The sequence below is a fragment of the Aspergillus undulatus genome (genome assembly GCF_047715775.1).
Source record: "Aspergillus undulatus strain CBS 261.88 unplaced genomic scaffold BDV17scaffold_105, whole genome shotgun sequence".
NCBI lineage: Eukaryota > Fungi > Ascomycota > Eurotiomycetes > Eurotiales > Aspergillaceae > Aspergillus > Aspergillus undulatus.
The window spans coordinates 14785-28065 of NW_027396709.1; the positions used below are offsets into that span (position 1 = coordinate 14785).

At 51.7% G+C, this 13281-nt stretch overlaps 6 protein-coding genes across 6 annotated transcripts; 3 read left to right on the forward strand and 3 right to left on the reverse strand.

Moving 5' to 3' along the window:
* Positions 1-1467: 1467 nt before the first annotated feature.
* Positions 1468-2034, forward strand: BDV17DRAFT_296617 (uncharacterized protein; the record flags this gene model as incomplete). The annotated part of the gene is made up of 2 exons (XM_073763328.1): positions 1468-1545; positions 1612-2034. The coding sequence occupies 2 exons, from the start codon at positions 1468-1470 to the stop codon at positions 2032-2034; spliced, it is 501 nt and encodes a 166-aa protein (XP_073609991.1).
* Positions 2035-3302: 1268 nt separating this feature from the next.
* Positions 3303-3803, reverse strand: BDV17DRAFT_296618 (uncharacterized protein; the record flags this gene model as incomplete). The annotated part of the gene is made up of 3 exons (XM_073763329.1): positions 3303-3514; positions 3572-3611; positions 3663-3803. 3 exons carry the CDS (start codon positions 3801-3803, stop codon positions 3303-3305), a joined length of 393 nt encoding a protein of 130 aa, XP_073609992.1.
* Positions 3804-4399: 596 nt separating this feature from the next.
* On the forward strand, positions 4400-5604 carry BDV17DRAFT_285638 (uncharacterized protein; the record flags this gene model as incomplete). Its single annotated transcript, XM_073760748.1, has 3 exons — positions 4400-4433; positions 4529-4954; positions 5129-5604. 3 exons carry the CDS (start codon positions 4400-4402, stop codon positions 5602-5604), a joined length of 936 nt encoding a protein of 311 aa, XP_073609993.1.
* Positions 5605-5644: 40 nt separating this feature from the next.
* BDV17DRAFT_297258 (SDR family oxidoreductase) lies at positions 5645-7042 on the reverse strand (the record flags this gene model as incomplete). Its single annotated transcript, XM_073763465.1, has 3 exons — positions 5645-6285; positions 6334-6935; positions 6995-7042. 3 exons carry the CDS (start codon positions 7040-7042, stop codon positions 6063-6065), a joined length of 873 nt encoding a protein of 290 aa, XP_073609994.1. The 3' UTR covers positions 5645-6062.
* A 590-nt stretch (positions 7043-7632) lies between these two features.
* On the forward strand, positions 7633-9768 carry BDV17DRAFT_296621 (uncharacterized protein; the record flags this gene model as incomplete). Its single annotated transcript, XM_073763330.1, has 11 exons — positions 7633-7767; positions 7829-7942; positions 7998-8035; positions 8094-8241; positions 8322-8423; positions 8478-8517; positions 8574-8941; positions 8995-9251; positions 9317-9517; positions 9584-9674; positions 9751-9768. 11 exons carry the CDS (start codon positions 7633-7635, stop codon positions 9766-9768), a joined length of 1512 nt encoding a protein of 503 aa, XP_073609995.1.
* A 315-nt stretch (positions 9769-10083) lies between these two features.
* On the reverse strand, positions 10084-12308 carry BDV17DRAFT_296622 (ASST-domain-containing protein; the record flags this gene model as incomplete). Its single annotated transcript, XM_073763331.1, has 2 exons — positions 10084-11472; positions 11541-12308. 2 exons carry the CDS (start codon positions 12306-12308, stop codon positions 10084-10086), a joined length of 2157 nt encoding a protein of 718 aa, XP_073609996.1.
* Between the last annotated feature and the right edge of the window lie 973 nt (positions 12309-13281).

Below are 13281 nucleotides of genomic sequence, written 5' to 3' on the forward strand. Positions count from 1 at the left end.
TTGACGATGGAGCCGGTGATGAGCCAACAAAATATGTAAGTGAACGACCTGACGTCCATGAATAATGTCAGCACCTAGGCTGATTCTCACAAGTGGTTTATAACCATGCTATGGTCAGGGTCCCTTCTACATAAGGACGAAGCGTTGCAAATCTTGCGCATCGTTGACTACACCATGGACTGGGCAAGAGATATCTACAAACTCGCTATTTTGAAGCAGCTGAAATATCTTGTGACGGGCCAAACATCTAATCCGACTAGTATCATTGACAGCGGAATTTTCTCAACGCCCAGAAACGTGAAAGATTGGGTCCCTGCTCTCCCTAGCGCGGCTTTCGACGAGACTCGAGCGCGCAATGGCACTAGGGAAGAGATTGGGCCCATGGGCTACCGCTCGATCATCAGGCTGCGCTGGAGATTCCGATCCCAGGCACCTAACTAGGTACCGTCCGCTCTGCTTCCCTCGTGGACTTTCGGTTCAATTGTCTTTACCTGACACAACAAAGCCATCCATGCTTCTTGCAGGTCACTGGCGACCGAGAGCCAGATCAGCGGCAATGTGGAGAAATGTGCGCGCCAGATTGTCGGGTTTGTCGCACAGTTTGACGAAGTGCTGGTGATATCCGGGGCGGACCTCGCTGTTCTGGAGCCTTCTGGACCGGCGCATCTCGCCCAGCCACAGAGCTGGACGAGAACTTCTATGCCTTTTTGGAGCGTAGCTGGTATTTCAGTGACCCTTGGAGAATTATAAGGCAAATTTCATGCTTAGCCGTTTCAAAATCATCATTTGAAACGTTGAAGACCTACGCACGATACCCCAAACCTCGCCACAGCGTGGAATCTCTTCCTGAAGATGGATGGAATTTTCCCCAGGCTGTTCTCAAGGAGTGCGTTCAGTACCTGCGAGCCGGATCTCCCTGGCAAGTCCTCCTCGGCGCAGTCTCCAACATCACAGTCTCTACGTACTCACTCCCATCTCGCCGCAGGGATGACTTTACACCACCAGTTGACGTTCTCGGCTTTGGCTATATGCATCAACATCGAGTCAAGATGTTTTTTTCACACATTCTTCGAACCGGCCTCCGCGGAAACCGGGACCGCGGATTACAGTTTCTGACCAGAAAATGCAGGCTGGGCTTCGTTATGGTCAAACAGCCGAACAGATCGTTGCTGCGAACGGAGAAAAAGTCCATCAGGACGTATATTTGCCCTGGAAGCGTTTTTCTATCAATACAACGTGTATGCTTGATCCACGTCTTCACGACTCTGATCTGTGCGAGCGCTGTCGGCAGACGCCCGAGGCCACAATGTCTGCATTCGCTCATGGATACTTGGACACGCGCAACCAGCCAGTACTGCCATACAATGATGCAGTGCTAATAGTGTGGTGTCCAATACCTTGGCTCCTGCTCGGGTAAAAGATTCGTGCGTCTACGTTTTCAACCCCCTCCGCAGTCTAGGCGAAAATATGGACCTCTCCTCCATGATCGAGGACATGATGGAGGGTGGCCTCGTTTTCCACCCGTCGAACTGTGTCAATGGCGTGGTATGGTCGAGATCAAATATGATTCTTTGCAATCTACCCCTGTCATTCCGCTGTACGGTATGGCAGGTAGAGTTCTATCTACTCAACTGGGTGCGGGAATTACGCGACGAGCCACTCCTGGACAAAACCGACCACCACGACTATCAGTCTTGGCTCGAGGAGCCGTACAGCATTGGCTACCTCATGTTCTACCTCAGTATCGGGCACCACGAGAACCAAGCATTGACACTGAGTAAAAGGCTCCTCCCTCGCCGCTGGATCAAAAAATCCATTTTCAATGCCAAAAATGAAATAACCCGGGAGTTCGGCTCTCAGTCTCAGCCCCAGCTCCGTGCTGACAGAGTAGTGAAGCTGGACGGGGACGATGTTGCTGCGCGATTCGATTCCTCGGAGGCCGGATTGTCCTACCTGATAGCAAACCATCCGGATCAACTTGAGCTTTTGGATACGCCCGAGGTGATTGAGGGGTTGGGTACAGCCCAGGAATGACTCCCGGTAGGATAGCGTTAACGCCCGCTGCCTCCGCGATCAACTGCTGAAAGATGCGGGTTTACGTTTCTGACTGGAGGCATTGGTGGGATAGATGAGTTTTCCTGAATAGTCATATATATCTTATGTTTCTGATGTCATCACCTCAATAATTTCATAGCCCTTTGGTTCTTGCATGCATACATTGTAGTACATGGAATCCCCCGCCCGCGGACCGACAGGTGCACTTCGACGACAACAACAACAAAAAAAAAAAAAAGATGGGCATCTGCCAAGAAGCACGTAAACACAGCGCTTCAAAGGGTCTTTGCTTCGCTTGTAATCTAGGCGTGGCATGAGATATCGCGGAATTATTTTGCCGAGTTGGTGGAATGGCGACAGAGATGCCTGGAGACAGTAATTGCTACAACGGGGTGGTATACAGAGTACTAGACTCTTGCAAACGTGCCTTTGGAAACTCCTGCCTGTTTGGTTTCTAATACTACGTTTTAATCATCTTTTGCTGAGCCTCTTTGCGTGGTGCTTAGATGAAGTGTGAGTATCGTTTGGATATATATTTTGTCGCGGTGGAGTAGGTCTATAGAGACTTCTAGCATGAGACGTAGCTAAGGCATTTACATTAAGGAAAGAAGTCCCTCAGTTATGCAGCGTTAGGTAGATAGTAGGCGACGGTTCACCAAAAACATAGACAAATATTCATGCGTTCCAGATCTAGTCACTAACCAAACCACTAGAGGTCAACCGACTAAACGAAGCCCCTAATTCCTATCAATTTGTCCAAGTGCACGGCGTGATAGAGGTTAGCTAGCGCGGAGTGAGCGGCGAACGATGAAATATAGCCTTCGGAAGACCTAATTACACATGTAAATACTGACAAACTGGGATAGGGATTATGATCATGCATATGTCGGATCTGGCGTGGATGGCGTTGTCAGTATTGATTTTCAGGAGCTTAGGATATAGAGCGCGTTGGTTGATGACCTACATGACATTGAAGACGGCGATCTCAACGTAGAGCGGCTGGCGGAGGGTGCAGTAATCTATACGCACTTCCTGCTAGACACGTCGGAACTAGACATTACCCAACCTGAAGGGGAGCAAGCACTCTTACCTCCCTGATACGGTTTGATCTGCCAGTTGCGGTAGACAGGAGTGCAGAGGCAGACGTGCGTCAATACGCATGCAAGCCAAATAATGACACAGAGAATCGAAGTTCCAACAACCACATTTTGGTGCCATGTCCCCGCTCTGTTAATGGCACAAGCGTGTTAGCGTTGCAGGAATATGGCAGAAAGGTAAACGCCTACGTGAGTTTCCAGTAAAGGCAAAACAGAACCCCTTTCAAGCACCAGATACAGCATATGTGCCAGATCCAGTTCATGAAGGCCAGCTTCGAGCCTTGTATCATATCGGACATTTTGTTCTCGGGGGACAGCCATTGCGGTCTCTGCGTTCAGTCCAATGTTGGTTCCCAGTATGTCTGCCACAAAAGTTAGCGGTCGTAAGCCAGCAGCTTCGGACGCTGCGAATAGCTCACCCATTCGATAGATATTGACCGTTTGCATTGTGAAGAATATCTTCAAAATAGCAAGTCAGTCACTTCCAAGTCTCAGTCAGATTCGACATACCACTGCCAAAACCGCGAAAGCGTCATCCAGGCGCAAGCCCCGAACTCCTCCCATTTTCAACCGGGCGATGAACCGCAAAACCAGGAAGAAGACGCCAATGCCATATCCGCTGAAAGTCTCGGCATTCAGGTTGTACGCCATTGTGAAAGGCCTCAACTCAGAAGCTCTTCACTTTTCCGGCTCACGGCTCACGCAGGGGCAGGTTGTATGAGGACGTTTCATTTGAAAATCACAGATTTGACTTGTCTCAGGGTATTCCATAGCCTGAGCTGCACTATTATAGTGCGTTCGTAAGGGACGAGTAAGAGGAGATTGCAGGAACCATACGTTAGTCTGCAGGGATCTATCAGAGCAGCTAGGCTGGTAGAGGTGCTTCTGCAGACCAGTCAGCTGTGGAACTGTCAGATTCTCTGGAGACGTTGTTTACTGGTTTGAGTATAGATAGACCCAGCGGCCAGGTTTCAGGTCCGCGGCAGTTAGTCACGTTACATTGATACTAACCAGAGAGAGTCAAGAGGTCCATCCTACTGGGAATGTGGCGTCCGCTGCCAAAATGTTGGCTGATAATGGGCGAGATAAGCACGGGTCTGAGGGGGACAAACGAGTAAGGTTGATGAATAAGACTCGGCAGGAGGTTATATTAATTACGCTGTTATTTGGGTGATCTCCTGAAGAAAATCACCACTTTGCAACAGCTTGTTTGCCACATAGACTACATCCGTGCAATCACGGTGAAAATGCCGCCAAAGGTTGCTTTGATCACAGGTGGAGGTATGTCGAGTTCTCACATTGCCGAGTTGCTCTGTATCAAAAGTGATCAGTCAAATCCTCCTTATGTATAAGCTGACAATCCATCACACCTCCAGCCAGTGGAATAGGCCTGGCAGTCGCCAAAGCCCTATCTGCACTTCCTGATTGGGAGATTCACATCCTTGACATTAACACAGAGCGCGGGGAAAAAACAGCCGACACTCTCACGCGCACAACCTTCCACTATGCAGATGTGACAAAATACAGTGTCCTCGGCGAAGCCTTCCAGACAGCCTTCCAGGTCCGTCAACGGCTCGACTTTGTGTTCGCCAATGCCGGCCTGATCGAGCGCTTCAACTTCTACGAGGCCAATCCTGTCCGAACCGGCGATACGGTGCCGCCACCACCAGAGCCTGATCTTCTTTCCATCGTCGTGGACCTAAAAGGGGCAATCCTGACGACCTACCTAACGCAGCATTATTTCCTCGCATCGCCGGGCCAGGGCGTTGGCGCGAGTATTGTCATGACAGCTGCGGCGGACTGTATCCGTCCTTCTATTCCCCACTGTACTCTTCGGCCAAGTGTGGGTTATTTTCCTGAGTTTTTTTTTTCTTGCAGCCGTTGAACCCCTTTGCCGCTGCCCTAATGAGAGTCTCTTGCTGGATCCTTGCAATATGTTCCTGCTTTATGATGCTAACATCCGGGATCTTGAACAGTTGGTGTAGTCGGCTTCATGCGCTCAGTCGCACAACACTTCAAGGCGCGCGGCGTCCGAGCAAACGCCATCTGCCCGGGAATTGTACGCACCGACCTCGTTGATCAGAACGGCTGGGACGCCTTCCCGCAGCACCGATTCACGGAGATGGAGGCCGTGGTTGGGGTGGTGCTCCAGCTAGTGGGCGTAGGCGAAGGCGACGCCGCAGCCGCAGCCGCAGCCGCAGCCAGAGGCAAAGACCAAGACGAAGGCAAAGGCCAAGTCAACGGCGAAGGGAACGCCAAAGGCCAGGACGGGCCGGGGTTGACAGATGCGACAGGTACCCACATTCCCACAGAACGGCTTTTCGGACAGGCAGTGGAGATCTCGGATAGTGGGGTCTACTTTCGTGCGCAGCATGAGTTTTGTGATGAGGGGATGCGCGAGGTCATGGCTGCGACGGTGCTTGAGAATCAGGTTGGTGCTATTCTGAACTAGTAGATAGATACAGACACTGATAGAAAGCAGACAAGACAGAAAAGGCAGGAAAAAAGCACTAGAATGTTGGGTTGCACCACTAAGTATTACATAAAACCAGGCCTTTATAGAAGAGAAGGAGTGGCTCTATACCCACTCCACACAGCTGACAGTTAACGGCCGCGGCATCAAGCGGGCCACGCCATCCCTCGATAAGCTGTGAGCTGTGAGCTTCGCAAGGGCCAGACGGAGAAGCAGGACGATGCGCTGTCAAATGGCAAAGGATCATGCCACAATGACGGCAGAACGGCGTTCCAGGCATTGGGATCGTCCACGCCGTCACGCCCGCTTGCTACGTGCCAAGGCCATTCATTGTCTTTTCTAGTCTCACGTCCACAGCTGTAATACTGTCAACCGCGGGCCACAAGCATCGTGCCGTCCCTTGGCGGGGTTTTGCTTCCTTTTTTCTTGTCTCTTTCTCACTGAAGCGCACCCGGCAGCTGCGAGTCTTCGCCGTGCATCATGCGGAACAGCGGTTCCCACACCGTCACGGCCCGTTTGGTGATGGGCCCATTACCGTACTCGGGCATGTGGTAGTAGATCAGCTTCTCGGCGGAACATTCGAGCGTCTCGCCCGCCATTCCTGTGGTGTCTTCGAGGAAGACCTGGTATGCCTTCAAGACAGTGTCGACGGGAGTAATACTATGCAGTGTCAGCATGGGATCGATCAGTCGGCCGCGGTAGACTCACCATTCGGGAGTGACTGCCTTGATCATTTCTGGAGGGACGATCGGGGTGTCGATAATGCCGGGCATCACAACATTGATCAAGATGTTCTCCTTCTCTTTCAATAGCGGGGCGACGCCGCGCACAAAATGGTTGACTGCCGCCTTGGTGCCGCAGTAGACAGGATAAGTCCTGTGAGGGAAGACAGCGCCAATACTTCCTGTGATGACAATGCGACCGCCAGGTTGGGGATTGTGTCTCATGAAGTGCGTCGCCAACTGAGTGCCGTAAACCACCCCCTTGTAGTTGACATCCACCACGTCCAACTTCGGGGCTGGCGGGACCTCATCGACGCTCTTGTCCTTCCAGTCGTATATATAAATGGACGAGGTATCGACGACGCCAGCATTGGCGCATAGTGCGTCGATTCGGCCCCATAGCTTGCGAACTTCGCGGAAGACGTTCGCATACTCCTCGTAGTTGGATGCGTCGGCTGGGAAGAACCGGGCGTTGTCGCATTGGAGTTTCTTGAGGAGAGCCGCTCCAGCTTCACGACGTCGGCCTACACAAGCGATCTTCCATCCGCGTGTGGCCAGATCCCGGGCAAGATCAACTCCAATTCCAGACTGCAACAGCGACCGGTCAGTGATAGATCAACATAACCCCGCGCGTTTGGTGGACTGACAGTGGCTCCGACGATGATGGCGACGCGCTCTTCTACATGCGAGCCCATGTCGAATGTGCGGTGGTTTTTGTGAACGGTTAGTTTTAGATGCTGTCAGACTCTACCTCGTGGCGTTTTAAGAAGCACTGACTAGGTAAACCAGCCGGCCAGCCCGGCGCCGTTAGATTGCAGAAACCAACTAGTTGCACTAAGAAACAGTCCCACTGGTTTTAATGCAGAATCCCCCACCTAACTAACGGCTATCTAATCAGCCCACGGGTTTCAACCTTTAATCATTTCCATAGAGTCGGATGCGGGCCCGCGAGTCAGTAAGTTGCTAACCAGGGCAAGAGACTTGCCGACCAGGGGGTCCTGGACTTTCGCCTTCTGCATGTCCGATAACCGTATCCACAAACGGTTCGGGCATACCCTTGACTCAGGACTGCCCCAGGGGTCTTGCCGTTTTATGGAATCCTGTTGGCCACAGACCATGTGTTGTGTGGTTGTCCTAGCCGAACCCACCTAGCTCCCTCTCCCCCAATGCAGGGAAGCTTAATGACTTGCTTCTCGCTGCAAGAAAGCTCCCTCCTTCTTCAATTTTTCCTTTTCTTTGACCTTTTGTTTGTCTTGCCTATCTCTCGGATTGCCTTTCATTGATGATGGCGCACGATACCGAGAAAGGTCCAATGCAGGACGTTGCTCGACCCCCTAACCCGGAGTCACCATCCACGAGTTTCCATGACCCCGAGGTTGCGCCCCCGGTTGTGACGTTTAAAACGTGGATCGTCTCTTGTGTATGTTTTCCGAGAACGCACAATCCATTTGCATACCAGCTAAATGCGCATTTCTTTCTAGATTCTCTCTTGCGGTTATGGCTTGTCGTTCTGGCCTGTCCCCGTTGCTTCCGCTATTGGGAGCATGGTGTCGGCGGACATGGGGGATCCGAACGGATACATCTGGTTTGTCCCTGTATGGGGTTTTGCGTGAGACTTTCTGTTCGAGTTAAATGGCTAATGCGTATTAGGCGTGGACCATCTCAATCACCTGTGCCTTCTTGATCCTGTATGCCTTGCGCCGTGAGCACTTCTGCCTCGTGATCCAATGCTCATTCATTTTACAGTGGTCCAAACACCGATCTCCTAGGTCGACGCTGGTTCCTAGGCTTGGGCAATTTGGTGACTTTCGTTGGCCATATCATTGTGGCCAGTGCAAAAACACGCACCAAATCATCGCCGGACTTGCTGTGTCCGGGTTTGGTGGAGCCAACTGTCAGGTACATACTCTATATTCTCAACAGCATTTTTCACTCAACAGGAACATGCGCTAACAAGAATCCTGCTGGATGTAGATGGCTGCATTCGCACTGCCTGAGCTTCTGCCGAACAAGTGGCGTCACATTGGCGTCGTCATTGCCGACCTCACTGTTTATATTGCCGTGATTGTTGCACCCGTATGTATCAGCTGCCCATCGCTTAGGACATCCCAACGCTAACCGATAAACCAGTCTCGGGGTTCCTTATATGGAGGCATTCAAGTCCTTGTCGGTAAGTTTTAGCCAAGCCTCAACCAAGCATGGCCGTCAATCAATACAACCTCATAGGAGCCTTCCTCTTCATTGGCGGTGCAGTTCCCTTCCTCATGGGCATTGTCTGGGCCGGCGTGTACGACTCCAACGATGCGCACGTCGTCGCGCCTCTCGTTGTTGGCGCAGTCGTCCTAATCGCATTCGCCCTCTGGGAAACATTCGGCAACCTCAAGTACCCACTCACCCCTACCTACGTCTTCACCAGCTCCTGGGGCCGCGACTTCACTGCCCCTGTCATCGCCCTGGGTGTCGTCAACATGTTCTACTACTCATCTAGCATCTTGTGGCCGCAGATGATCACCCTATTCTACACGAACGGCGGCACAGCCTGGGAGTATTCGATCATCCTATCTCTCCCGCAGGGCTTTGCCATTTTTTTTTCGGTGCGATACTGTTATCTACGCTCGGTAGCAAGCTCTGAAACTGGCATTGGCAGTTGACTGGATCGGTCTTTGTCATGGTCCTCTTCGGGAGTTTGCTTGGTCTTGTGACGCCTGATAATAAGGGGACTATGATTGCGTTTATCTTCCTGTCGCAGGCGGGCTTTGGGTGGGGTCTTTACCTTTCCATTGCGATTACGCAGATGGGCGTTGAGCATAAGAACCTTGGTGTCAGTGGTGGTATTTCAGGTTGTATTCGGTTTGCTGCTGGTGCAGGTAAGCCTTCTTTGTTTCTCTTCGAATACGTTCCTTGGTCAGCATCAGATCACTAATCGCTTATCATTCAATTGCGACCTCCATCTACCAAACCGTCTACAGCAAGAGTACGACCAAGTACATGACCGAGTACATGACCGAGTACATCCCCCGCGCAGTGATCGCCGCTGGCTTGGACGAATCTCAGGTCCCCGACCTCATGGCTGTCGTCACTGGGGCTGCTTCTGCTCTAAGTGACTACAGCCCTGCTGTTTCCGCCGCCGCCCAGGCTGCTCTTGCTGATGCTTACTGCAAAGCTATTTTGTAAGTATTTCGTGCTCGTTTTGCCTCTTGCGTGCGGCGCAGTGGCTGACGTTTTTTCTTTTTTAGTGTGGTTGCGATGGTATCCATGGTCTTTGGCATCCTGGGTTTGGCAGCGTGTCTGTGCTGCAAGGATGTGGACTCGAAGATGACGAACAAGGTAAGATAATCGATCTCCGAAACCTTGCCCTCGTACAATCTCTTTGGGTTGCTTTACTGACCCGTTTGCACTACAGATTGAAGTCTACCTCTAGAACACTGACCTCTCCGACCGAAACAAGTACCACTAATGTAAAGCCTTCCGTCCTTGCAAGGAGATTTGCAGAAGCATTTTTATTTGTCGTGGTCTCCGATTTTGCTTTCAAGACACATCTGCATGTTGTGACCCCCTTGCCCAGAAACAATGGAGTGTCAAGGAGGTGGGTTTGTTGGCTCTTTTGCGTTATATATATATGCTCCTAGGTTTCATAGGCACTAATTACAATCACTGAGTATCAGCCCTTGTAATATTAGCCATGAGGAAAATTGCCTGGAAAGTACTTGTAATAATGTCATACAACCCGAATGTACTACTTAGGCTTTGAAAGCAGGGCAAGTCTATCCTCGTCCTCGTCCGTGTAGCCGCCCACCCCCGAGTGCTCGTGGCTACCACCAGCCTCACCATCATCATCGTCGACAGAGATACTGCGCAGATCAAAGTCCGAAGACGTCAACGCGTCATAATCAGTGCGTTGCCGGCGGTGAATGAAAACCACCACGCCAGAAACAATCATCGAAGTCAACGCCAAAAGGCCCAGGCCAGAGCCGAACAGGACTAGCGCTGTTGGTGATAATCCACGAGCGTGGGAATGGGTAGGAGGACTGGTGCTAGACTTGTTCATATTCATCTGGGCGAAATTAGGGAGGGATGATGATGATTTGAGCCCGAGATCATGGCAAGTTGCGTATTCTGAAGAGTCCGAGGAAGAGTTTTTTAGTATGCTTGCGGTATTCAAGTCCACGGCTTCGCTTGACCGGAGGATATTTCCTTGTGCATCCAATGCCTGGGCCCACAGGTATCGGTAGTGGAAACCGTCTGGATATCCCCCAGCATAGTTTGCGATTGTCAATTTGGTTTCAAAGCCCGTCCTGAGCGAGGTCGTCAACAGGACCTCATCACCCCCATCAATATGTTGATCATCTTCATTATCGTCGTCATTGCCATTCCTAACCGAAACAGACCCCCTAACAACCCAGCTATCCACCTCCGTCGCACCATTCCAACTTGCATAAACCACCAGCGTCCTCGTCCCATTCCCATCCCTCCACTCAGCAACAGCAATAGTCGGATCCCACCACGGCTCCGCAACCCAGTCCATCTTATACGCGCGGTAATTGTCCAGTGCATCAGGGATGTCCTCGCTGTGCCAAGGCGAAAACTGCACGTCGAGGACTGTCTCGCCGGACGCCGTGTGCTCTGTGAACGCGGGACACCGACCCCAGCCTATGAAGACGCTGCCTAGATCTAGCTCAGGGACTGATCCAGACGGGGGAGGGGCAAGGACTTGTACGCTGCCCTGACTTTGGGCCTGCAGGTTTGCAGGGTGCTGGAATTCATGCAGGATCTGCGCGGTTGGCGGGGTAGCGGTCGTGTTAATGGCGATGTGCAGACCGCGGGAACAGTTGGTGCTGCATTCGCCATGCGTCGTGAATTTGACGTGGTTGTCGAAGAGGGTTAGTTGAGACTCGTTTGTGTCGGGGACGAAGCGGGCGTGGTGTTGCCAGGCCATTGTTAGTAGTGGCTGTGCTGGTCGTTGTGGTTGTCCGGGACTGGGAGAAGCTAGGGCTGGAGCCATGGGGAGCTCGATGAAGTTGTTTCGTGCGCCACCAAGAGTCCAGATGATGGCCCCGGTCTGGCCGTCGATTAGGTAGATTGAGTGCGTGTGGCGGATGGAAATGAGGTAATTACCTGCTTGCGTCTGACGTAGTCAGTATGGTGTTGTTAATTTTAGGCTCACTGAGTGACCGCATAGGTATGCACATATACCTTCTCGATACTATTAATATGATAAACATCCCACCCGCTCCCCATCGGCTCAAACGAGTCCAGCGGATTAATATGATCCAGCGCTCGCCACTCAAAAAGCACCTTGTTAGTCTTAAGATCAATCTCCTGAACCACACCATCCAGGATATCAATGTCGAGCGTGTCAGGCAAGATATAATCCCACCCATACCTCTCACTCAAAACATTCCCACTCACGCGAATCCGGTTAACGCCCGTGACCAGAGCCGTCCCGTTCCCCGTGAATGCAAACTCATGCAGGTCTGCGTGCACATTGATATTCTGCGCCGACACCTTGTACGCCAAACGGTAGGTATCGTCGTACGCGAGCCCGTACCCATCGCCTACCCCGTCTCCCTTATCGCCCGCCCAGAAGGTCAGGTACTTCTTGCCGAGATTCTCCTGGACGCGGGTGCCGAAGACGTTGTTGAAGGTGCGGTTCATATACACCACGCTTAGGTCGCGGGAGTCTAGAATCAGAGGCGACGAGTCGTTGGTGTTGCCGTCGCTGTCGCTGGCGCCGTCGTGCCGGAGGAATATGTGTGAGCCCCTCGCAGATATTGCGTCTGGCTTCCAGGTGTTGACTTGTAGGAGAGGCGCATATTCGCTGCTCGACTGGAACTCGAGATGAGGGCGATGGCAGAATGCGCCGTCATTGTAGCTCTGGTAGTTGGTCGACACGTAGTCTCCCTCTATCACCTGCGCGAGTACCAAAACACCCCAACAGCCCCAGAACAAGCGGCTACCCATTATTGAGGTCACTGTGGCGCGGCTGATGCATGGCTAGAAACGCGAAGATTCAAATACGAAGAAGAAATAAATGTTCGAAAACCATCCTGGCGCTGTGCGCACAGTTCAACGACATGACTTGCGTATGTCGTCTCCGTGTCGTGGGACTATTCGGGATTAAGAACACACCGTGTATCATCATTTCAGTACCTGTGTAGTGTATGGACGAATAATCTTGCCCAATTGTCTTAAAGTGGGTATGCGTCGTCATGGAGATACGTACTCAACCGATTAGACTGGAGCCCGGACCCACGTGTATCTGATGCGCGTAGGAGAGGTGTGTTTGAAGATAAACATGTCGATAGCCGCAACATTCGTTGTGTGTGCGAGTCTTATAGCCTCTTCCATTGATTAGCAGAGCACCATTTTCAACCGCAACGGGGCATAATACTTGAGTCCGTATGGGGACCTAGATACGGAACTCAGCAAGGCCGCAATCCCGCGATTGTCCGACAGCTAAACAGGCCGGTAAATCAGGCGTATTTATCCCTTCTTGACATGAACCGAGGACATGAGGTGAGCATTATCAGTCGTAGAACTCATTGGGCTGAAGCGATGGCGCACAAACCATGAGGAGAGAGGAAAGCCATGACGGGTGCGAAGGTCAAGCGTAGGCACCCCGTGATGGAGAACCCAACCCTGGCCCCTTGACAAGATAGGTCGGTATATAGGATTCGAGCGCCCAAGTCTCCCTTGAGCTCTTGCGTGGTATATCTGAAGCAATTTTGCACCTACTAGCTGCTAGCTGCTCTACGTTGTGTTCTAACATGGCTGCCTCTTTGATCTGTGTGACGTCCGGCTTGACCACTGTTTCTGAACTGCATTGGCTGAATTTCCAATGGTCAATGATCAGTGCAGACGTTACCAACTGTATTGTTGTCATTCTGTGCCGAGAGGATTGCTAGATGCGAGTTCGGCATGGTGTGAATATTGA